This window comes from Tachypleus tridentatus, chromosome 9 (assembly GCF_004210375.1).
Source record: "Tachypleus tridentatus isolate NWPU-2018 chromosome 9, ASM421037v1, whole genome shotgun sequence".
Lineage (NCBI taxonomy): Eukaryota > Metazoa > Arthropoda > Merostomata > Xiphosura > Limulidae > Tachypleus > Tachypleus tridentatus.
The window spans coordinates 103,287,633-103,312,762 of NC_134833.1; the positions used below are offsets into that span (position 1 = coordinate 103,287,633).

General features: G+C 31.7%; 1 protein-coding gene across 1 annotated transcript in view; it reads left to right on the forward strand.

Moving 5' to 3' along the window:
* LOC143225928 (guanine nucleotide-binding protein G(o) subunit alpha-like) overlaps positions 1-24,882 on the forward strand; it is a 38,221-nt gene extending 13,339 nt beyond the window's left edge. The window contains 6 exon segments of the mRNA XM_076456181.1: positions 4,366-4,526; positions 5,938-6,066; positions 8,144-8,273; positions 9,222-9,293; positions 9,728-9,815; positions 18,718-24,882. Coding sequence (XP_076312296.1) covers positions 4,366-4,526; positions 5,938-6,066; positions 8,144-8,273; positions 9,222-9,293; positions 9,728-9,815; positions 18,718-18,908 — 771 coding nt within the window. The 3' untranslated portion in view covers positions 18,909-24,882.
* Positions 24,883-25,130: the final 248 nt, after the last annotated feature.

Sequence of the window (25,130 nt, forward strand, 5' to 3'; positions counted from 1 at the left end):
AAAACCAAAAATATTGTTTATATTTAAAATATAAAATATAAAAATATTGTTAATATTCTCTATTAAGGGCCCAATGTTTCAACATAAAAAAAAAAAACACTTCCAAAAAACTTGATCCTCAATAGTATTCAGACAGAAAGTGGCAGAGGTTAAGGGATTGGTCAGATTATGTTCCTCCTGTAGTAGGATGATTTGTGTTCAGTTAGGTATCACATTTAGCCTCATTAATCCTTCCTGGCAACCTGTAGTAACAAACTCATGAAAACTGCAGATCAAATAGCTTTATAGAATTAGGTACTGTATTGTGCAACATGTGCAGCCACTGCTATGTTATATGGGATTTTGAATAGAGGTATGGGCTTTACACTCTCATAGTCTAGATTATTTTGTATAACTGGCCATGCAGATGTACAACTCAGATTTCAGGTATCTCAGAGTTTAAATCTCTATGTAGAATCATAAAAAATTACCAGAAAGCTTTATTTGGAAATTATCCCACTGAACATGTCTCTTTGATTTGCAAACTTAAGATAAATTTTCAAAAATATATACATAAACCAAAAATAGTAAATAGTAGAAATTTCCTTGTATAAGGACAGTATCAGGTGGTGCATCTTGTCACAACACAGAGTCAGGTCATGTTACCCCTTGGTCTCAGTTAAGTTTATAGCCTTCTTAGAATTAGGTGTTATGAGACTGGTTGGAATAGGAGTATGTTAATCACCATTATTTTCCTGAGGTTAAATCATACTCTCTCAATTTCTGGTCTGTTTATAATACCAATGTATGGAGAGAAAGCACATTACTAGCACATTGATCAAAGCTCATGAATTTTATCAACATACTCAGTCATTGATAACCATGGTTTTAAGTATTCCTAAAAATTTTCATTTTGAGTGCTAAAATTACCCAAAATTTGTTATAAGGTGATGAAAATATAGTTTGTTTGCAGCAAGTTTCTTAAAGTTACTAGGTTTTGATTTGTCAGCTAAAAAAATGAATGTGATTACAAATGTAACATTTGTTTAGTAAGGTAGCACATATATCTTATATGTTTGAAATTTCATGGTAAAATGTAAAACCTTAGGTTTTAAAGCAACAAAAGGTAAGAAACACCCATATGTCAAAAACTGACCACAGTTAAGAAAATTTCACATAATGGAAGGGTTTTACTGTCGGTGAATACAATTACTATCTGAACATAATTGACTATGACCGTGACATGGTGTTTCATTGTTGAAAAGAGCCACATCAGTAATTAGCAAATTCCAATTGAGAAAACATTAAAAGAATGCACTCACATTTTCTGTTTTTGTCTTTTACAACACTAAGTATAAAGGAATGACTAAAACATGGGTGAAATCACTTGTTTACTTTAGGAAAAACACAGACAATTAGTGTAATGTTGATGCTATTTTTGTTTACATTTCTACATGTGGCTCATGTTGTTTAGAGCCATTTTTTTTTTTTGTCTATAACAACACTCAATATAAGGAAATGACCAAAACATTGGTAAAATCACTTGTTTTCTTTAGGGAAAACATTGGTGATATATTGATGTTATTTTTGTTTACATTTATACGTGTGGCTCGTACATTGTTAGGGGCAAAAAAAGTGTAGGATCTATAATTAGTTTACAAAAATTTTTGAAGTTGATGGAGTAGACCTAGTAGTTATAGATTTTATTTATTGGGTCATTTTCTCATTAGCTAAAGCTTGGAAAGAATACATGGAGCACTTAATGAATTAGAAATAATGTGAGCTTTTTGACACTGGTGAGAATCTGCTGGTGTGATATTTTCTAGTTAATGTGTAGGACAAATGTAAAGAAGAGACAGTATTTGAGTTTAAAAAGTATCAGATGTTGTAGTGAGGATGTAATTTATTTTTTTGTATGCATTGTATACTTTTGTATACTTTGACAATTGTACTTAAAAATTATGAATAAGAAAGTTTCATGAAATTTGTTCAAATTTTATTTCAAAATGTGATTCTAAATTACCTTCTATCTTAGACTTGGTAATTACAACAAAAACCTCTTAGCTTTCTGTTTATGCTAAATTATGTTAGAAATAAATACTATACTGTTCAACCTTGTACTGAAGTCTACCTGTATTAATATGATAAACAGAATTAAAATCATATTGAAAATTCATGCCATACTTAACCTCAGGAAACAATCATTTTTAACAATTTTTTAGTACATTGAAAGGTTATCTATTTTAAATTAAATGTAAAACCTCAATATGAAGCTCAACAAACCTTGTATGTCTTTTCAAGTGGGAAAAAATAAAGGAATGCTAAGATTTATTTCTAAACTTCATAAGTGTTAAAAATAAGCCAAGATAATTAAAATGTTAGCTTGATAGTTGTTTTCTTGAAAGTTGCATTTTACAAACTTAAATTATGAGACTGGGATATATTTACACAAACACGTCATCTGAGTCAATCATTATTTATTTGTTTATTTGCTCTTTTAAGTTAAACAATGTATTGTTATTGGAAGATAGGCTTAACACAGATATAAAAATACTGGTTTTCAACTTTGAAGTTTTCTTTTAGGTTTGAGTGTTTTAAATTAATTGTAATTCTGAATATCTTAAAAGAGGTTTGTGTAATCTGAAGTATGTTGCCATAGTCTAAATGTTGACTGAGCTGTAATAAGACTGAGAAAGGAAGTATAGTTTGATAATCGCTGTAGGATACACACAGTAGAAGGGTAAATAATTGCATAGTACATAATAGTATAAAACAGTCATGATCATGTGGTATACACTAATAATTTATTGATACCTTTATTATTCTAATATTTAAAGGTATTACCATTTAACACTATAAAATTGGTAAAATCTAAAATTGTTTTAAGTAAATCTACAACCAGCCATTCTGAGACACATTTTTATTTCAAGTGGGTTTCTCATCATCAAGAAACTTAAATTCCATTACTACTGTACTTTATGATTTACTAATGTGTTCATATATAATAATAAAGGAGTCTGTCTGTGTATATCTGATCACCATAGCTCAAAGAGGTAAGAGCCTAAACATCTGAAACTTTGCATATATACTGATATACTTTTTTTGATAATAATAAAAGAGCCTGTCTGTGTTTCTTATCTGATCACCATTGTTCCAAGAGGGAAGAACCTAGAGATCTGAAACTTTGTGTATACTAAAGGGATTCTGAGAGCATGCACCTGAATATTATTTTTCAAATATGTCTCGAGCTTTACTGGTTTTATTTGCCCTATATACTTAATCCTAATAATTCTGCTTCCTGAAGGTCTGTGGGAAAGTTTTTTTTTTCTACTTCTCACTTTCTGAATGAATAATATGTCAAGGTTTGCTTCCATATACTGTTTTTTCAAAATAAACATGGGAATAAAAATACAAATCTGAGAATTGAAAATGAGTTGAACTCAGTTTGGGAACTAGGAAGAAAAATTTGAATTGCATAATATTTAAGAATTTGAAGAGTTAAAATAATTCAAATAAAAACAGGAAGAGAAAAATAAATCTGGGAAGCTAAATTAAAATTATCTACTTTTAAAAAGAGTTGAATTAAGTTTGGCAAATAGTAATAGACAAACCAGTTAAGGAATTGGTACGTTAGAGGAGCTATAGAAGTAATTACAATAATGGTGATAATTGATTGGTACATTGAGGCCTCTGAAGATCATGAATGAACCTTATAAAAAATGCAGTGGAGTAAAGGTATTTTATGCCAGTTGTAAATATTAATAAATGCACAAGTTTATAGCTACAAAACACAACTAACTTTTGTTTTATGCTTAAATGTTGTAATTTATATTGGTATAATTTTATAAGCAAGATAAAATATATAAAGAAATACTATACAAAAATTGTATAAATGCTCACCCAAGAATAACCTGTAAAAAACGGTAACAAGAAAAAAATTATTCTGTTAAATGGGCAAATTTACTTTTAAAACAAGGTTAAGTGATGGGTAAATTGGTAGGGAAACAATAATTAAGGGATTACTTAAGACAAACAGTCTTTCAAATAGGAGATGTTGATTGGTTCATTGTCTCCGATTATACATAAGATCTGTTTTTAATTTAATTATGCAAATACTTTTTGTTATAAGATTAGTTAATTACAGTATTTAATAAGACAAATATTATAAAAGAAATGTTTACTATGTAAACATCATTTCAAATAAAACACAATAGATATAAAAAGTAAAAAACAAGAGAGCAGCAAGTTTTCTCATCTAAAAACTTTTAAAAACAGTTGACATAAAATTAAGAGCTAAACAACAGTGCCATTTCAGTACCTGTTAAAATATATTTTGCAAAACAAGATATAGTATTAAGAATAAATTTTCTGTGTTATTTTGCTCAGCACCATGCTCAGACCATTTTATCCTGCCAGTGTTGTTTTGATGAGCACTTCATCATGCTTCCCTTCATTAGCAACTCCTTGAAGAACTTATGGAATGATAAGGGTGTAAGACTGGCTGTGGCAAGAGGATATGAATATGAACTTAATGATTCTGCAATATAGTAAGTGAGATTTTTATTATGTCAGACGTTACACTTTCCAACCATTATACACATCATGGGTATTTCTAAATGCAAGTCATTTTTTTTCTTTAATGTGATGATTAAAATTATAATATATTTGAGCCAAAGAAGCTAAAGCAAGTTACAAACCTTCTTAACATAGAAATTATAACCTCAACTCTTTAATAGCAGTTAGAGTTTCAAAGTGTAAAAGGTCTTTGATACACACTGCAAAAATACAATACAGCATACAAGGAAGTTTAAAATGGAGTTAAAATTAATTGTTAATTAAAGTATATTAACTTCTCAATTTTCAGTAGAGTATTTCCTAGGAAAAAAACCCTTCAAGTCCTGTAGTTGCTAAAGTGACATTTCAAAAAGAAATATATTTGTTTTAAGACAAGTGCCAATTTGTCTACTTATATTTGTTTTGTAGTCTATAGTGTTTACACCTCTCATATGTTAAAAATTGGGGTTTTCACTGTTCTTTATTTTTTGGCATGTGTGTTTTATTGCTTGTGTATTCTGGTGTCTGTAAAAATTTGTTATAGAGTCTGTTTTATATTAATATCTGCAAACAGCTTTAGTCTACATCATGTGTACCACTGCTTTTGAAATATAAAACAGATTAAGAACAGAAGATTTCTGTATTTTTCAGATAAGAAATATTTTTACTTTTTGGCTCATTAAAATTATATTGGTTTCAGTATCAAGATGTTACTGAATTAAGGGTGTTTGGCTAAAGATAGGTTGAGAAAACAATGAGTGAGTAATGAGGTACTGGAGCTTTGAATTTTAAAGTTTACTGATTAAAGTTAAGGATTTCTTTGTCTTGATTTTACTGATAAAGTGCAGCGAGTGAAATTCACATGCAGAGCATCTGTAAGTTTTTAAAATGCACACACATTCATGCATTTTATGCGGTGTTTAAACTTTGACAAATTCTGACTATACTGTGCATAAATGTGAGGGCTAGATTCTTGTTTTTTGCCTTTCTAACAAACATTAAATTATACATAAGAATTTGTTGGTTGCATACAGATTTTGTTTTCATTTTCAGGATATTAAATTTATCATTAAGTTGAAATGCTTTGTAACGTCACTTATGTAGCTCATTGTAAGCAATCTCAACATTTCCAGTTTTTGTACACATTAACAACTAGGGAATTAAAAGGTTTTATTCCATTATAATTCTGTCCAATTCATCTGGAGATAACTTTGAATAAATTAAAAATGCTGTTACAGAATATACAATCTGTTTAAATATGTTTAATTTATAAGGATTATGGAAATGGTACTTTAATTGTATAAGTTATACATCTTTAATTTGTTTTATACTTTTTAAGTTTTGTTTTTTTCATTCAGTTCTCTTTTTTTTAGGTTTTTACTATTTTATATATTTTTGTTTCAGTCTTTTTGAAAACATTGACAGGATATGTTCAGAAAAATACATGCCAACAGCTACAGATGTCTTGAGAGCAAGGGTCAGAACCAATGGAATTATTGAAACCCATTTCAAAATCAGTGATATGGTGTTCAGGTTAGGATCTAAACATAACATTAATAATACTTTTTACTTAATCACCCAAACTCCATTCTGTACTGAAGTTAATTACATTTTATAAGAACGATGATCCAGTTTCAGTGCTGTGTTTAGAAGTACTTCTTCATCCTTGATTATACCCTGTCTGATGACAGTGATTTTGCACCAGTGCCAGATATCCATTTTCATTGTAACAAATCTATGCAAAAAATGACAAGATCAATTTTACACCACACATCTTAAACAAAGAACTTAGTTAGAATTTAGATTTTTGTTTGTAAGACCTCATTTAAGCATTTGAGGTACAGAGTTTATTGGAAGTTTCATCAAAGGACTTGTGGTTGAATTGGATTACTGGAATTCTAGCTGGGTTTTTTTTACCATCTTTCTCATGAAACTAGTTGCTAACATGAAATGGCTTGTGAACCTTTAACAATTTTCAAATAATGTAATTATTTTGCTAATAATACCAGAAAATGTAATCAGTATTGTTAGATTTGAGTGATGGGTTACATTGTTGTATTTTATCTTCTTAACCTTCTCTTTACAGAAGAGGACATTACTGTAGATTGGCTTTGGGTGTGATTTTTAATCTTTTGCTTTTCTAAATTGTCTGCAATATAATGTTTATTTTTCCATGAAGAACATTGGAGGTTCCTATTATGTCATTTAATGATCTTGCTATAGGAAATATCCTTTGTGAGAAATGAGAGTAACAGTTACTACAGCTATCTTTCCATGGCATAATTGCACTTGCAAATAGTTGTAAATAAAATATACATGTTTCATGTCTGAGGTGACTCATCTTTATATTAGTTTATTCAGTTATTGAAATAGGTTGTGCTTAGTGCTCCTCTTATTAAATACAAGGATTATTTTGGAAGTGGTAAACACAAATGTTTTATATGGACAAGTAGCTTCAGTTTCATTATATAACCAAAATATTAAAAATTAATTTTGTTTAGGTTTCATAATAAAGTAAAAAAAAAAGGAATAAATAGTTATAGTTGCTTTAATATTTTTCTTAGAAAATTTCATACAATCAAAGTTAACTTGTAACCTAGCTTGTATTTAAGAATTACAAAGTAGTTTTTTCAAGTAATTAGTATTAGTGCAGGTCTTGCCAGTATGTTATTTTGTAGTCTTTAAGACTATACAGTGTTTGAGCATATACAAATATTTTGTGTGTTTGGTATAATAAATAATATTTAAGGCTATGCAGTATATAAGAGGGAAAGAGAGATAAATTTTAGACCAGTATGTGCCAAGAATGCAGTAGTGTAGTATTACAGGGTGTACAATCTCTTTGCAGACATTATTGTTAGTCTAAGTTGTTTCCACAACACTCAGTCTCTAAACAGTCATATTAAACAATATTTTTGCAGACAGTGTTAGACCACCTTGTGTAGCATTCAAAAATATGGTGACTGTAAGTAAGCTATGCTGTCAGCTTGCTTTATTCAAAATGATGTTTTGAAGGCTGTTCTATTTTGGAGCATGAATCACTGTTAAGGATAATATAAACTGAAGAGAAAGTCATTTACATGTTTAATTACAATTAAGATTTTTGTATGAATATAAAAATATTCCATTTAGATCTAGATATTGAGTAGGAGATATAAAGTCATACAATTTGCAAAAAACTTTATGCTAAAAATTGTGAGGAAAATGGTTAAAAAATCTTTAAGAATTGAGGAATTCTAGTGTTGTGTCATCAAAATGAGTAACTTAGTTATTGCTTAAGTTGTGAGCACCTAATTAGTTTTGAACTTTTAATATAGGTTCATCAAAGAAAACTAATATTATTATTGATATAAGTTTTTATTTCAGTTGGATAAAGAGCTGGGGAGAACAGTACAGTTAAAAAGAAAAAGCATGAAGTGTTAAATTTTATAGTTTCTTCTTCATTGTAATTCAGTTAAAATTGCCACTGATTCTAAGAACTGATTGATTAGGGTTCTTTCATAAATATATGGATGAAAACTTTTTATTTGTTATTATAGTGTGAATTATTTCAGATAAGAATTACTCTCTACAAATGTAGTGAACCAAAATGTTATTTAATTTTTCTTAGAATGTTTGATGTTGGTGGGCAGCGCTCAGAAAGGAGAAAGTGGATCCAGTGCTTTGATGATGTTCGAGCTCTCCTATTTGTAGTCGCCCTCAGTGGTTATGATATGATGTTGCAGGAAGACCCAAATGTTGTAAGTGTAAATACTCATCAGAGTATTTCTATTAAACTGATATTGTATCAATAAAATAGTTAGTAATGTTTAAAAAATCAAATATAAACCTGTCTATATATGAAAGACATCTTAGGCATCTTAGACATAAATATCAATATTTATAATTTATGATTATTGGTAATGCTGTCCTGGAGATATCATGAACCAAAATTGTAGCTTATTTCTTTGACCTGATGACCAAACTTGAAAGCAGTAGTGGTATTTTCAAGTGTAATTAATAATGCTGATAATTATATTAAAACAATTTTTATTTTTTGTAAAAAAAAAAGGTAAACCACTATCATATTTTTTTATTTATAAATAAGAGTTGTACAAAATTTTAACTAACAAGATGGTGTACTTTTGGGCCTTTTTGTGATTTTCTTCTTGCACATCACTTTTTTCTGTATAAATCTGTAGGTAAAAGAAATCCATTCAACACAGAGTGAGCTCATATACCATTTATATATTTCATTATTTGAATAGAGATTAAAATTAGCTTGAAGGTATGTTTAAAGTATCACTTCTTTTACAGGTAAGAAAGACTATATAAATGTTACGTTACTGGAGTAGCTTGTTGGTGATTTCTTAACCTGAATGAGAAAAATATTTTTCCATTCATGAAGAGAATAACACTAGTTAGAATAAGTACTAACCAGGGGTAGGTTAAGCCATACTTCAAAATGAATAACTGCTGAGTGTCCTGTAAAAAAGCACAATTTTTTTTGGTGACCTTGGTAAGCCTAATAAAAGCTAAGAAAACCAGGCCACTGACTTCATAAACTTTTATGTTTGAGCACCTATTGTTTTATTGTATTATATAAATAAAAACCAAAAGTATGTTTAGATAAAAGTGTTTAATGAAAAGTAATTGTATGTATGCTTATTAACTCTTGAATTTTTTTTTCCATTTATGGTGCAATACAGAACCGTCTTTTGGAAAGCATGAACCTTTTCTCTGCTATTTGTAACAACAGGTTTTTCTGTGACACCTCAATGGTAAGTACCTTTACATATTTACATGAAATGTATATTTGCATTGTTATATGATAACGCAGTCCTTGTTAACATAATTTTGTTTTCCTTTTAATCCTTTGAATATACATATACATGATTACCTTTTGCATTTATTCTATGCAAAAGTATTTGCTACTAAATATTTGAAGAAATGTAATTTTCTTTTTTGTCTTTAATTTTTTTAAAGTAGAAGCTGTTCTTTTTTAAAAATTTTTCCAAAATAGAGATTTGATCAGACAATTTTATGTAAATATGGTGTTATTAAGGTATTTAGGTTATTATAGAGTGGTATTAACTATCCATAGTTGGTTCTTTGTAAATGTAGTTATTTAGTGTAATTCATTCCTATGTTTTTTGTTGCAAATACAGTTTTGTTTTCTGAAATTATGCTTAGTTTTTATTTTCTTTCTCTGCAGATATTATTTCTTAATAAGTTGGACTTATTTAGAGAAAAAATTCTATATTCAGGCCGCCATCTTCGACATTACGTGACTGATTATAAAGGTAATTTTTCTCTCTCTTTCTTGCTGCACATTTATATACAAGTGAAATGTGTTGAAATTTGGCTACTATAACTTGCTTTCTTTAGATGTTCTTTTCAACCAAAATCATTTCCAGCAATGTTGATACATTGAACATTGTTTTGGAGGAGGTATAAAGCTTAGATATATTTAATGTGTAAAGCTATTTTTACGGTTATGTGAGGATCATTGTATTGCTTTACCTACATCAGCAACTGCTCTGAATATAAATATCAAGACTGCTCAGTATCTGCATGAAGTTATGAAAAATGCAAAAGCTAAAGTACAAGTAGATATTTAAAAGCATTTTTGATTGCTTTTCATTGGGTGTTATTCTGCAGGTTTTAAAATTATAAAGTAGTTGTTAATTACAGTGGTAAAAGCTACAAATACTTCCAAATGCATTTAAAAAAAAAACAATCTGTATACCTCAAATGGAATTATAGGGTTTCAATGTAGTTTTGTATACTAATTCATCCTATATGATAATATTACAGCTCAATATTTGTATGCATTAAAGTCATCATACATTTCTAAGTTATCCAAGGTGGTTTTAGTTGTTTTTTATGGATTATAATCAGGGGCGTAGATTTTTCACACCCAATGGGGGGTGGATGATTTTTGACCACTTATGTGGACTGTTCAATTTGCAAATTGGTAATCTCTGATTACGTGAACCTGAAAGCTGTAAACATGCAGTCACAGAGTAATCTTGTTGCCACGATACTTGCGTGTATACTTAGGCCTACTGACTGATACTTGCGAACTATCGCTTAGATCAAAAAGCTTAGAAGCACGCCTATATTAAAGATGTACATTTCGGCTACTGAAAAAGCCTACATCTAGACCTAATTATGTAATTCAATTGATAAGAACACGAGAATCACAAGAACAAACACACAATTTGTAGGTCTGTGATGCAATAAAACAATTCAACAGACCAAACTGTAGGGGGGGGGATTGTATGCACTATACCCCCCATCCCCCCATGATCTACACCTCTGATTATAATCATCATTTTCTTTGGAAAGCAAATGCACCATATCAGGTAGTACACCATATACAGGGTTAAATATGTTATCTTAAAGTGATTTTGAATGTGCAGATCGGGAAATCGCAGTTGATATATAAAGTCAATATAGGGTGGTGTGTATCAAAACTATATTTTGATATCTTTTGGCATTTTGTAGGTAGTGTTACAATACCAAATACTGGCCACTTTTGGGAAGGGTGTGTAACAGTCCTTTCTGATGCAAAATATTAATACACTGAGGTCATAAAAATATGTTCACATTAGAGATATCCCATGTTCTTAATGTTACTGGAAAACAAAAATATAGATAAAGTTAATGTACTAGAATTATACAAAAGGAAGTCTGGATCAAGTCATACCATAGCTATAGTTAGTAAAATGCTGTCTTGCAACAGTTGAGAATTCACAACCACAAAGGTCAGTTACAAAACCATTTAATGTGTTCAGCTAACATTCTGCAAACAAAATCAAGAGGAATCTTCATCTGGAAGCAAGACCAATAGGGTTTGGGTTCAATAAGACAAGCTACATATTCTCATTCAACCATCTTCTTTTAACCCTTTTACAATGGGCTCAGTATAATGAGTTTATGTACACACTTGCCCACATTAAGTATTTGCTTTATAACTTTTGATACAGCATGTGTATCTTCACACAATTTGGTAGACTTTTAGTAAAGATTATGTTGTGTTTTTTGTATTCAAAATATCATACTTTGTAATGAAATATTTTTACTGAAGATTTATTTCTGAAATTAGTTTTTTTTCAACTAGTTTGAGTGCAAAGTGATTTCATGTTATGATCCCAAGCATCTCAAGTATTTGTATAATCTCTATAACCTCCCAAATATATTTCAATCATTTGTTTTCAGTAAGACTTTATATTTTGTTATTTTCTATAATTACGTGGGGCCTGTCACTTAACCATCATAAAAAAAAAAAAAAAAAAGGAAATAAATATAAGTATCTTTTTTTTCACTCTGTAATGACTACTTACTATAACATGAAAATACAAATATTTAGTCTTAAGTAGCTTAAGTCTCATAATGTTATATATGAGCATGTATATACAGGGTGAGCCAAAAGTAGGTGGACAGTAAAAAAACATTTATTTAGAGATCACGTATACGTACAACTATATGTAATAAGACAATTATATTAATGAAAATAAAATGTTATTTATTAATGCAAATGCTCAAATTGTTTTCCTTCTTGATTTACACAGCTTTGAAGTCTATCTCTTACGCTTCGACAACCATTTTTGCACAAGTCACTCTGGGCATTAATTTCTTGAAATGCATCTCTTATGTAATTTTTTAAATCACTGACACTTCTTGGTTTTTGACTATAAACTTTTTCCTTGAGCACTCCCCAAAAAAAAAATCCATAAAGGTCACATCCGGTGAACGTGCCAGCCAATCAATTAGACCTCTTCGACCAATCCATTTCAATGGAAATGTTTCATCAAGATACTCACGAACTCCTTTGGAATAATGTGGAGGGGCCCCATCTTGTTGAAAATAAAAGTCATGTAAATTAGGTTGTTGCTGTAACTGGGGAACAACTTGATTCCTTAGAATTTCGAGATACTTATCTCCTGTAATTGTTCCGTCCAAAAAAAAATGGTCCATAAACACCAGAACTTGAAATACCACCCCAAACATTGACACCAGGCTGATTTAGCTGTTATTCTAATGTTAAATGCATGTTTTCACTATACCAGTAAACACAATTATGTCTATTGACATGACTGGATAATTTAAAAGAAGCTTCATCACTCAACACAATGTTATCTAAAATTCCTGGGTTTTCTTCAGTCTTGTTCAGCATAATTTCACTAAATTGCAGTCGCCTGTCTGGATCATCCTCCAATAGGCCATGAATTAGTTGTGGTTGATAGGGTTTCAACCCAATTTGCATTATAATTTGCCTAATAGAGGTTTGTGGTATGTTCAATTCCATAGAAGCTCTTCTGGTGGATTTGTTTGGACTTTGAACAAATGCATCGGCAACATGTTGCTTATTCTCTTACTGTTTTGGGTCAACCAGTTTTAGCAGCATTAAGGATTGAGCCAGGCGTCAATTGCTAATAGAGGTTTTGGTATGTTCAATTCTATAGAACCTGGTGGATTTGTTTTTTGAACAAATGCAGCATTATTATTCTCTGTACAGACTGTTTTTCGACCAGTTTTAGCAGCATTAAGGATTGAGCCAGTGGCATCAAATTTGTCACGGATAATGTAAATGGTTTGTCTTTTTGGAGCTGGAGTATCAAATGTTTCAACCCACTTTCTCCTTACGGTTTCAGTATTTTGAGATTTCCAATACTCTTTTAACACTCATATTCTTTTATCTGTATTTAAAGTATTTGACATTATGGGTTCTATTAACAATCTAAAAAAAAAGAAAACAGATTAAATTAAAACAAATGTAATTATAAAATTGTAATTATATAACACAAATAATATAGTTGCAACATAGTTATAATATACAATTGCATTAATATAACCAATACATAAACCTATTTCAAATGTTGTCCACCTACTTTTGGCTCACCCTGTATATTATTTTCTATTATGTTGATTTTCCAGTCATGCCCACCTAACACTATGTAACTTGCATAAACATGGCACACATACACTTGTGTTTCATATCCAGTAATATAAAACTTGACCATATGTCATTCCTGTCTTGGCTGTGTTTTAATGTAGTAGTATTTTGTACTATTCAGTCACATTTCAATTATTACACATTATATATGTATATAGATTATTACTATTTAGAAATAAATTACTAAACTTATTTTTCTTAACATACAGAACAATATATCAAGAAGTAAAGCAAACCGTTATTTCTTCTTTCTATGACCTTTGTAGTTGGCATAAGTTGCTAAGCCTTTTAAAATTTTGCACATGGAGGATAGTTTTTTTTATACACTTGAATAACCAAATAATCATAAATAACTACATTGATACCATAGAATCCCACTGCACCTCATTTTCATTCTGACAAACTTTAAGGGCAAATATCTCCCTTTTTCATTTCAAAGGGAATATAGGAACTTGCTGGCTCTCCAAAGTCAGTCAACAAGCTTTGTTCTGGGACATATTGGTGGAATCATCCACATCTCAACACAGTGAATTCCTCATACATTCAAAGGCAATTGGGGATGTACCTATTGAGGTTATGCCTCATTCTACTTTAAATTCATCATGAGGAGTTATTGTTCAGAGGAATTTGAAGAACATCCCAGAGTCAGATATTCTCATTGGTTTCTCCATCCAAGGAGTTGCTGCAGTGAGGTGTATCCACTTGCAAAGATTGAATTATGATGCCGACCAGTGTCCTCATTTTAACATTTACAAAACTGCGACCACATGCCACCATCAAGGCATGTTATCTTAATTGCAAGGTATTGCCATATATTTCAATCACTTTCAGATGTTTCCTGTGCCAGTGGTTCAATCACTTGAAAACATCATGTCATAGTTCTTTAACATGTGCTTGTTGTGGTGGCAAAGACCATGATGCCTATGAAATTGAAACAGATCCTCATTGTACCAATTGCAATGGCTGTCACCAGTCCTATTTTCGTTCTTACCCTAAATAGTTGGAAGAAAAAGAGGTGCAGCTTTTGAAGACAATTCAAACAGTTACTTACCCTGAGGCTCGAAAGTTGCTGTCCACCACTTCATCTCAGATGTATGCTGCAGCACTTCATTTCACTACTATAGTAGGAGTTGAGAAGAATCTCTCTGTGCCTTCAAAAGAATTGCTCTCAAACCAAAGGAAAAGTCTTTTGATCTCCATGGTTAAAGAAGTTGATGAATCAATATCAACAACCATCTCTGTCCCTAACATACATTCCAGTAAACCCCAAGATCCATTTATTTGGGTACATCTTCTCCCACCCCAAGATGCAAAATGATCATTCGTTCATGTCATTACTCACTGGAATCCTCTTCCAATAACAAAGACCTGCCCATTCGACTCGGGGCAGGATCCATGGAGGTTGACAGACCTCCCTCGAATGTAAACATAAGGGCTATCCACCCAATTCAGCTACACTTAAATAAAAATGGTCACTTTGATACAATGGAACTGTCGAGGTTTACATTGTAATGTGGATGACATCAAAGCACTGATTGCTTCCTACCATCCTGTATATCTTTCCTTACAGGAAACATTTTTGAAACTTGTCAATACAGTTACCTTTCGGCAGTTTTCTTTGTACAGAAATAGCAGGCTATGTGATGGACGAGTGCATGGAGGGGTGGCACTTTTGGTTGATCAGCATGTGCCCACCCTCTGTCTTTGCCACTCAACACACCATTGGAGGCTGTAGTCATCCGTGTTTCCTTGGGTCATACCATCACTGTTTGTTCTCTTTACCTGTAGCCTGGAGAGATCTGTGATCAATCAGCCCTGTCTGCTCTCTGATCACAACCTTTTCTTTTCAAAACTGGTTCTTATACCTATTTTCATGCACCTACTCAGTTCTTTAGGGCTGTTGATCTCTCAATTTGCTCCCCTTCACTATTTTCTCACTTTTCATGGAGGGTTGACAATAACCCATGAGTCAGTGATGATTTTCCCATAATTTTGAGAGAGACTATTCATGGTTGATGCCACTTGACCCATGTGGCCCAATGGAAGCTGAATCAAGCAAATTGGCCCTCTTTCATTGTTGCAGAATTCGATCCTGCCAGCATCTGTAAGCCATCAGTAGACAAATGTGTGGCAGTAGTAACTGACTGTATTATATAGGCAGTTGCTCAGTGTATTCCTAAAACCCTGACACTTTTCCATGATATCCTCATGCTTGGTGAAATCCTGCCTGCCACATGGTGCAGAAGGCTCAAAAATGGGCATGGAATACTTTCCATAGATATCCCACACTCTTGAACTGCATTGCTTTCCAGCAGCCCCGTGCACATGCTCGGTGGGTGAGACGTCAAAGCCAGAAAGAACCTTGGATTAAGTTCACAACCAGCATATCTTCTACCACCAGTTCCAAAGTCATATGATACAAGATTCAAAAGGTCAGTGGGCAATATAATTCTGTCTCCCTCACAATCTTGCTCTCTTATGGCCAGGAAGTAGCTAATACCCACAGCATAGCCAATACTCTAGGTGAAAGCTTTTGCTGAGTATCTAGCACTTCTGCATCTTCCTCCACCTTCTTAGCCATCAAGATTTGGGCAGATCGATCTCCTCTTTCCTTTTGAGATGATTGTCTCTATGACTGTAATTGTCCCTTTACACTGGTGGAACTTAAACTGGCAGTACATCAGTTGGACCTGATGATGTACACTATGAGATGCTGTGCCACCTATCTCCTGCTTCTCTTGCTATTCTTCTGATTGTTTTTAACCGGATGTGGCAGAAGAATGTTTTTCTTGATGCCTGGTGCCAGGCTATTGTCTTACCTTTCTCTAAGCCTGGGAAGGATTTCAAGATTTCTTCAAACTACTGTCCAGTTGTTTTGATGAGCTGCCTCTGTAAAACCTCATAGAGGATGGTTAATGCTCATCATCTTTGGTTCCTCGAATCAAACAACCTCCTCTCACCCACCCAGTGTGGATTCCAGTGACAATGCTCCACCATGGACCACCTGATTCCACTTTAAATGTCAATCAGAGAAGCCTTTTCCAAACGACAGCATCGTGTCAATATTCTTTGCCATTGAGAAGGCTTATGATATGACATGGAGGTATAGTATTTTGCAAGACCTCCATATATATGGATTACATGGCCATTTGCCCATTTTTATTAAAAGTTTTTTAATGGACAGGAGAATCCATGTTTGTGTGGGTTTGACACTTTTCCGTTATTTTCTTCAGGAATTTGGAGTCCCTCAGGGCTGTGTTTTGAGTGTCACACTTTTCAGTATAAAGATTAATGCCATCACTGAATGACTCCCTCTCACTGTTGCAAATGGGCTCTGTGTGTCAGTCATTGAACATGAGTTATATAGAGCAGCAGCTATAGATTTCTCTCAATTGATTACTGAAGTGGACCACAGCAAACGGCTTTCACTTGTCTCTCTTCAAAACCATTTGCATGCACTTTTGTTGCCAATGGGGTATTCACCCTGATCCTGAACTCTGTATCGGTGAAGTTGTGCTGCCTGTGGTCTCTGAGACAAAGTTCCTGGGGTTTATTTTTTATTAGAAGCAGACTTTTATACCACACATGAAGCAGTTACGGGTTAAATGTACAAGAGCACTAGGGCCCGGCATGGCCAAGCGTGTTAAGGCGTGCGACTTGTAATCTGAGGGTTGCGGGTTCGCATCCCAATCACGCCAAACATGCTCCCCCTTTCAGCTGTGGGGGCGTTATAATGTTACGGTCAATCCCACTATTTGTTGGTAAAAGAGTAGCCCAAGAGTTGGTGGTGGGTGGTGATGACTAGCTGCCTTGCCTCCAGTCTTACACTGCTAAATTAGGGACGGCTAGCACAGATAGCCCTCCAGTAGCTTTGTGCAAAATTCCAAACAAACAAACAAACAAGAGCACTAAACATCCTCTGTGCCCTCTCTTCCACCAGTTGGGGAGCAGATCAATGTTCTATGCTAAAGATATATCATGCTCTTATTCGATCAAAACTCGAATATGGATCACTGGTCTATGGCTCTACCAGGACCTCAGCCTGAAAGATGCTGGACCCCATTCATCATCAAGGACTTTGTCTCTGCATTGGGGATTTCTGCACTTCTCCACTTCAGAGCTTATACATAGTCTAATGAACCTTCTTTGCACCTCTGCTGTTTGCAACTGTCTTTACCATATGCTTCAAAACTTCGTTCCTTACCAAAGAATCCCACCTGGGATTATGTTTTCCTTCCTCAGCGGGCCATACTTTTTCAGAACAGACAATGCTCCTTTTGGCCTTTATATCCAGGCGCAGTTGGATGAATTGGGTCTGTCCTTGAATATTGTTGCTGTATCCACCAGTCAGCCCATCCCACCATGGCTTCTTACAGTCCCCAAGTGTGACCTATCTTTAAGTTATCTGAGAAAAGCATACACTCCCCATTGGAAATACTGTCTGTTATTTGCTGAACATCTTTTGAATCATCCTTCCATTCCAATTTATACAGATGGTTCAAAATCAGGAGACTGTGTGGGCTCTGCCGTGGTTTGTTGTGGTTCGGTGGTTGCTTGCAGAATCCCCTCTTCAGCTTCTGTTGCTGATCATACCATTCATGAGTTATATAGAGTCAATTACAGACTGGGCATTTGTTCTATTTGCCCCCATATACAGCTGGGCAAAGTTATACTTGTATAACTTTGAAATACAAGTGAAATTGTAGGTCTACAAAATTTCATAATTCTGTACAATTATGGTACAGAAAGTCCTTTACAACTTGTATTACTATAGTTTTTCTCTTACCACTGTAGATTAGATGTAAAAATTTGTTTTAATGCTATTTATGTTTTTAATTTGAAAATTAAACTTTATTTTGCTTTTACCTTAATTTTCTTTTATGAATTTTAATAATTTTACATTAATTATATCTTCTTACCAGATATTTGGTGCAGATAGCTTAGTTGGTTTGCACCATAAATCACCTAACCAACCATCCAACATAGATACAATACTTTACTCAAAATTAAAAAAAATATATATAATTAAATGTCAAAATTTATAGCCTTTTTGAAAACAATTAATGATTAATAAAATAATGTTAAAAACACTTATGTAGCTTAATTTTAAAGTACCTCAGAATTATTAAATGTAGTGAGCATCACAAAGCCATATACAGGTATGTTAGAAATGAAAGAAAATTGATATTTCTTGTTAAAGTTTTCTTAGCAATATGTTAAATAATTAAGCTTTTTTGTACTAGGTCCTGATTATGATGTTGACAGTGGAGCTCTGTTTGTGCAGCACAAATTTCAAGCCCAGAACCGACACCCAAACAAAGTAATTTATCCCCACTTCACGACTGCCACTGATACAAGTAATGTGCAGGTGGTGTTTCAGGTTGTCATGGATACTGTGATTCGAGAAAACTTGAAAAGTGCCACATTACTTTAAGTAGATCTTTTAAATTGCAGTTGTATATTTTATCTTTTGGAAGTGTCAATGTTTGGCTGGAAGAGTAGAGCTGTCGGAAGAAAAATATTTCTGAGCAACTCTGAAAAGTTAGTGTGATCTGCTGAATGAAATAATGTTGACCTTCAGAGAGCAACACTTGTGGAAACAATCACAGTTATGGGCTGTTAAGTGAAATGTTGCTCGCTTTTAGAGTGCAAGGTTCCTGGACATTATAACTAAGTACTGACAGCTTTTGAATAAAGTACTTCTGACACTAAGAGACAAATATTGTTATATATTATAAAAGTTTTGGTGTTTCACTGTATGAATTATTGCCAGACAATTTGATGACATATTGGTGTAACCATGCATGCAAATATTTGCTGGTAAATTTAAAATGAAATACTGGTGAAAATTGTTGAGTGAAAATATATTAAACTTGAATTGTGTAACTTGGGAATTCCATTATTGCTGGAGATGAGGTTGAACAAAGCAGGTAATTATATTATTCATCAAAATTACATGTGATTTCATTGAATTTGAACAACTTTGAAGTTATTGGTATAACTCTAATTTTTACAAATGTGAAACTTATGAAATGCATGTACACATTATGAATGTATTTGTCCTTTGCATAATTTATTTTGTTCTAGTGGTAATATATCTTCAAGTTCATTATCATTACGCTAAACCCAGAGGAGATTCCAGTGTCTGTGGTTTACTATAGCTGTAAGCAACTGTTCTCTTTGAAGCCATAAGAGGTCGGTCACCATACTGTCAACTTGCTGTTATCCAACCAAACTGGTGTTTTTTTGTTTTTCATTACAGAGTTGGTTGTGGCTGATGTTTTAATTGTAAAAGTACAATTTTGTGGGCTTTCAGTGATACTTAATATATATAAACACAAACAAACACATACACATGATTTATGTATTAAAAAAGTATACTTCTATAGCTTAAAGTATTTCACTACAAAAATTGGCAGTTCATTTTTTTTATGGCCATTTGCCAAGTTAAAATATGTATTTGTAGTTTTAACTGTTTTTGGATATTGTTAATTTTATTGTAATGATAGAATTAGTTTGAGTAAGCTGTCACAGTAAAGTTATTATTTGTTGCCCAAAACAACTTGTCAGTTATTGTTTTTTTCTGTTCACCTCCTTTTCTAATTTCAGTTTTACTAAAGTCTCATTAATTAGCACTACCATGTAGTATGTTTAGCTTTCATCTCCAGGCTTATATGTAAACTTAGTTTAACATTTCATTGAAGATTGTGATCTCATTGTAATAATAAATCAGTAAGATTTATTTGTATTATTATTGTAACCAAACAACGTCTCATCTGCATTTCAACTAGTAGGCCTATTCATATATGCATGTTACCAATGACATCACAGTTATCAAGGGCACAGGCCCAATTTTTATATAATTATATTATTTATTTGAGGAATAATTAACTTAATTGAGGTTTGGTCACACTAATAATAAATCTTTTACTGAGTATCAAATCACAAGAACAACTGTACATTCTTGTATTTATGAAGTATAATAAATATATGCACTTGTTTAACTTCAGCATAAAATTTGTTTAAAAGTTAGTGAGACTTGTGTTGTCATCCATAGTCACTTTCCATGCAGTACAGTATATGTCAAAAATGTTTACAGTTTATTTGATTATGTTTTTAGTTATCTTTTTCAGGAGTGAAACCTTAGTTCATATGTCCACATTCATGTTACCAGTTTGATCAAATTATTGTAACTTGGCATAAATGAATCAGTGTAAATTCACTGTACTGTAAAAACTTGTTTGCAGCCAGTGGTGTTGACAGCTAGATAACATTGATGTAGTTTTTTATTTTTTACCAGCTTTTCAAGGCAATGTTTTAAATGTTTCATGCTACATTTCTGCCAACCACAGTAAATAATTTGTTATGGAGTTGGATAATATGTTTTGTTATTCTGTTTTGAGCTCATCATGCGTAAATGTTGGATTTATATGAAACAAGTTATTAGTGCCATTTAAGATTTTTATCACTAAGAATATTAAATTAATTGTATGCTGATCATGTTGGTTGTAAACCATACTTACATGCTGAAAAAAAAATGTACTTGCAGATTTAAGATGATAAAAGCATTTCATTGCTGTTGTGTCATGAACAATGTAAGCCCTTTTATTTTTATTTTACATGGAAAGGTTTCCAGAATATGTAGCAACACATTCTATCAAAATTGTGTGTGCATCATCCAATTAGAAATAGAATGTTTGATACATCATTGAAACCTTGTTCACATGACTTACTCTTTGTGGTTTTAGAACCATATATCCAAATCTGGGCTTTTAACCATTTGTAGTTTTGATTGACAGGGATGACTTGTAAATTTGATGTCTGTTATTATCAATTTGGATATTCTGTAGATAAACAGAAAGGTTATGTTTACATTAGTATAAAGAAATGAGGTTAGTTTTTGCAGTATTCCTAATTATAGAGAAGTATAGTATCCATTGCCAATTAGTAAATCCAACAGTAAGATGTAAAAATCCAAAACAAGGATATGCATAGAAAAGTAATTGTTACACAGTTTAAAGTAAAATGGTTATAGGTTAGTTCTTGTAACAACATTGACTGCTCAAAGAATAAAACTGTTGGAGATTAACAAGAATAATGTAAATTTTCAGTTTAAAATGCAATTCAAAGACACTGATTAGTGGAAGGTTCAAACTAAATGCATAATGATTTTTATTTTTAAAAAATGTGTGAGAATGGGTCAACAAAAACTTCCACATTTTTCCAAAGTTGATTGTAAAACAAAGACTGCAGGAAGCTAAACTGGTTAACATAAAGTTCAAATTAAATACTTTGCAACATTTTATTTGTAAAAGTAAAACAACTGAGGAAACAAATTGTCAATACAACTGCACAATGTTTTAAAAAAAAATGGTTGCAAAACAAAGTAGCCTGCATCAGTAAATCTTCTACAAGAAGGATGCATGTGTTACTGACAAAAGTACTTACACTTAAGGATTCTACGTATTAATAAATCTTGGAGTCTATACTCATTTCAACTGTATATATATTCTGGAGTAATGTTGGAAAACATATAACTTGGAGTTTAGTGATTTTAACACACATTTGAAGTACAGTGGGCCCATTAGATTTGAATAGCAACTAAAACATAAAAGAACTTGTTCTCTAAAGTAAGTAATACTAGCAGATTTCCCTGCCTTGCCAACAAAAATTTAATAATTGTAAAGTTCCAAATAAATATTGTACAGGGTGAAAGGTCCCTGGAAATAAATAATCCTACATGAACAATTATGTGGAACTCAGTTTACTTCCTTGTAATAACCCTTCTTTTTCATTTTTATAATTTGCTACGTCCTCTGTTAAATTGACCTGCAGTCATTAATATTATAAATGTTTAAAAAAATTTTGGTAATTCATTTAAAGATCTTAATGCAAGTTAATTCTTTATTTATTACTTCATTTTGCCTTTTTTAATATGTCAACCTAGAAATTGTACAGCTGTTAGTGTAAAAAAGAAGTACATTGAAACCAAATGTCATAATGTAGAAATCTCATCACAATTAAATTTTTAGTTTAAAACTGTAATAGTTCAGTTTGAAATCAGTGTATTTCAACACACCCACACACAAAAGCTATTATAAATGTAAAGTACAAACCTATTTTATTTAAAACTTAGAATTGTTTCACACAATAAACAAATTATTGTATCTATAAATATTAAATTGAACTATCTTTAGTTCAATGCAGATACTTACATCGGTTTACAGGAATGAATCATATGATTTGAACTTCACAATCTCACCCTTGGTCTGTCCAGTTGTTCTTAAGCGAATACTTTGTGCTTTTCATGCAGTCTTAAAATAATTTAAACTAAGTTTAGTCATTTGCATCTACTTAAAGTAATTAACCACCATGAATGTATTGGAAAAATTAAATTGCTGCAGTAATAATAACGGCAATGATGTTCAAGAATTATACAAATAATATTCTTTACAATATTAGTTCTTTTGTTTTAAATAAATTTATATTTTGATAACTAGTGGAAGGCTAAAAGTACTTATTTTTTTTTCTGTTTATAACCATACCATTTTATGTTTACACAAATATAAATTATTTATCTTTTTTGTTTTAATTGAAACTTCCAATTTTTTACTTCAAACAACTGGTGGCTTTATTTTTGTCATGTGTATTATTATATCCATAAATATTAAAGTGAGTTATCCTCAATCCAACATAGATTATATAATAAATTAATATTATTTATTGCTGCCTTTCTACAGACTGATTTGTCTTTAACTTTGAGAATCTGTATGTTAAGGAAAGCTATTTTAATAAGGTCCAAATTGATACATTGGCATGGTTGACCCTGGGACCAAGAAACCTGTTATATTTATAAAATATAAAAGTTTGTTTTCTTAACATTACAATTTTATTTCATAAATTCTTATTATGAAAGCTGTAAGTCTTCATTCTTTTGTCATAAATTCAAAGTTTACAAGTTAATCCACTTTACAGGCAGCAAGAGATGTTATACTGCCCAAAAGAAAAGTAGTTAATAAAACAATTGTAAATATGTATATGATCATACAAGCAAGAAGTTTGTTTTATTAAATTTTAAAATGTCATTTTTGTGTGAATAATACATGATTTGCAGAAAAGTTTTATACCTCTTTTGATATGAGATGGGTTATATTTGGTGTTATATGTTCTAAAGGATTTTACTACTTTTAAAATAGAATGTGCATTTACCAGTTTCTTTTTCTTGTACTTCAGCTAATTGTGATATCTTGTAATCATACAAGCCTGGGTCTCAAAACCAGCATTTATCAACAATTGCATGGCATGATGAATGTGTTAAGTTCGTATATCCAAAAAGGAATATATCAAATAATATATTGAAAATGAGCAAACTGCTGTTACTCCATGTCAGAACAGGATTCATAAGTATTTGTTATAAAGTCAATAAAGGTGCATTTCTGTTGTCATCTTTACAACAGAACATCTGATAGGACATTTCTCTAAAAAACAAGCACAGTTTATTTAACTTCTCAGAAAAATCAATAAGAGAAAAAAATAAAGTTCATTGTGGTATTAGTTCTTTTGTTTTAAGTAAATTTGTTTTTTTTTATAATTGTCAAAGCTAAACTTTTTTCCTTTTTTTGTTACTTCAAAATTTTCAGTTTTTATTACAGTGACTGAGGGTTTTATTTTTGCCACACAATTGATGATTGTTTGTCAAAATATAGGTTGTTGGTGGTTGTATGATTTGGGTTATCTGTGATATGTCAGAGATGTTATCTCTTGTAAGATTAACTCAAAAAGGTTTATCATTAATAGATTAACTTGTATTCTGTGGAGTTTTGGTGCCAAAAAACTAATGTCACAGTAAACTTAGTTTAATATTTGCCTTCATAGCTATGGATGATATCCAATTAAACCATATTTCAATTCTATGAATATTTCTGATGCAAAATTACACCACTTTTCTTGGCTTTTGTGGATGTTCTGATACTCAAAATATTTAATATCCCACTCGGAAAAAGTACTTCACTGTTGTTTACAAATTCATAAATCATTAGAAGTCACTTCTTTATGCTTGCTTTAAACAAATATTTGTGAGGTTATATGCATTTTCACAGTTGTAATTAGAGATATAAAATGTTTGGATTCTTCCAGTTGTTCTGATGTGAATTTTTATATAAACATGTTAGATTTTTTTACTTGAAATTTTATTTTTCTATGGCAGGTTATTATTTTCTATATGCAGCTATTGAAGCTTTGGGAGTGTAGTTATTGGACTTATTTTTCTACATATTGATCTCATTCCTTTATGTGTGCATTTGAAGGGAATATTTAGATAAATTACAGGTTAATGTGTAGGTTTGACACCTGGATATTTCTTGTACAGCTTCATAAATAAAATAAAATGTAATCATTTTCACTAAAAATTTCTCTTTGGTGTTGTATTGTTTGTTGCTAAAACTTTACAACATATTTCAGTTGTGAATACATTCTGATATTTCTGCAAGATTTTCATGCACTATATTTGTGTATTTTCAACCTCAACCCTGGTTTACTGTTGAATTATTATTAAAGGAACAGAAACAAATTATTTGATCACAATACAGTGACATTTTATGGCCAAGTAGATGAAATATTTAATTTTTAGGTACCTTAAAGCATAGTAGCTACATTG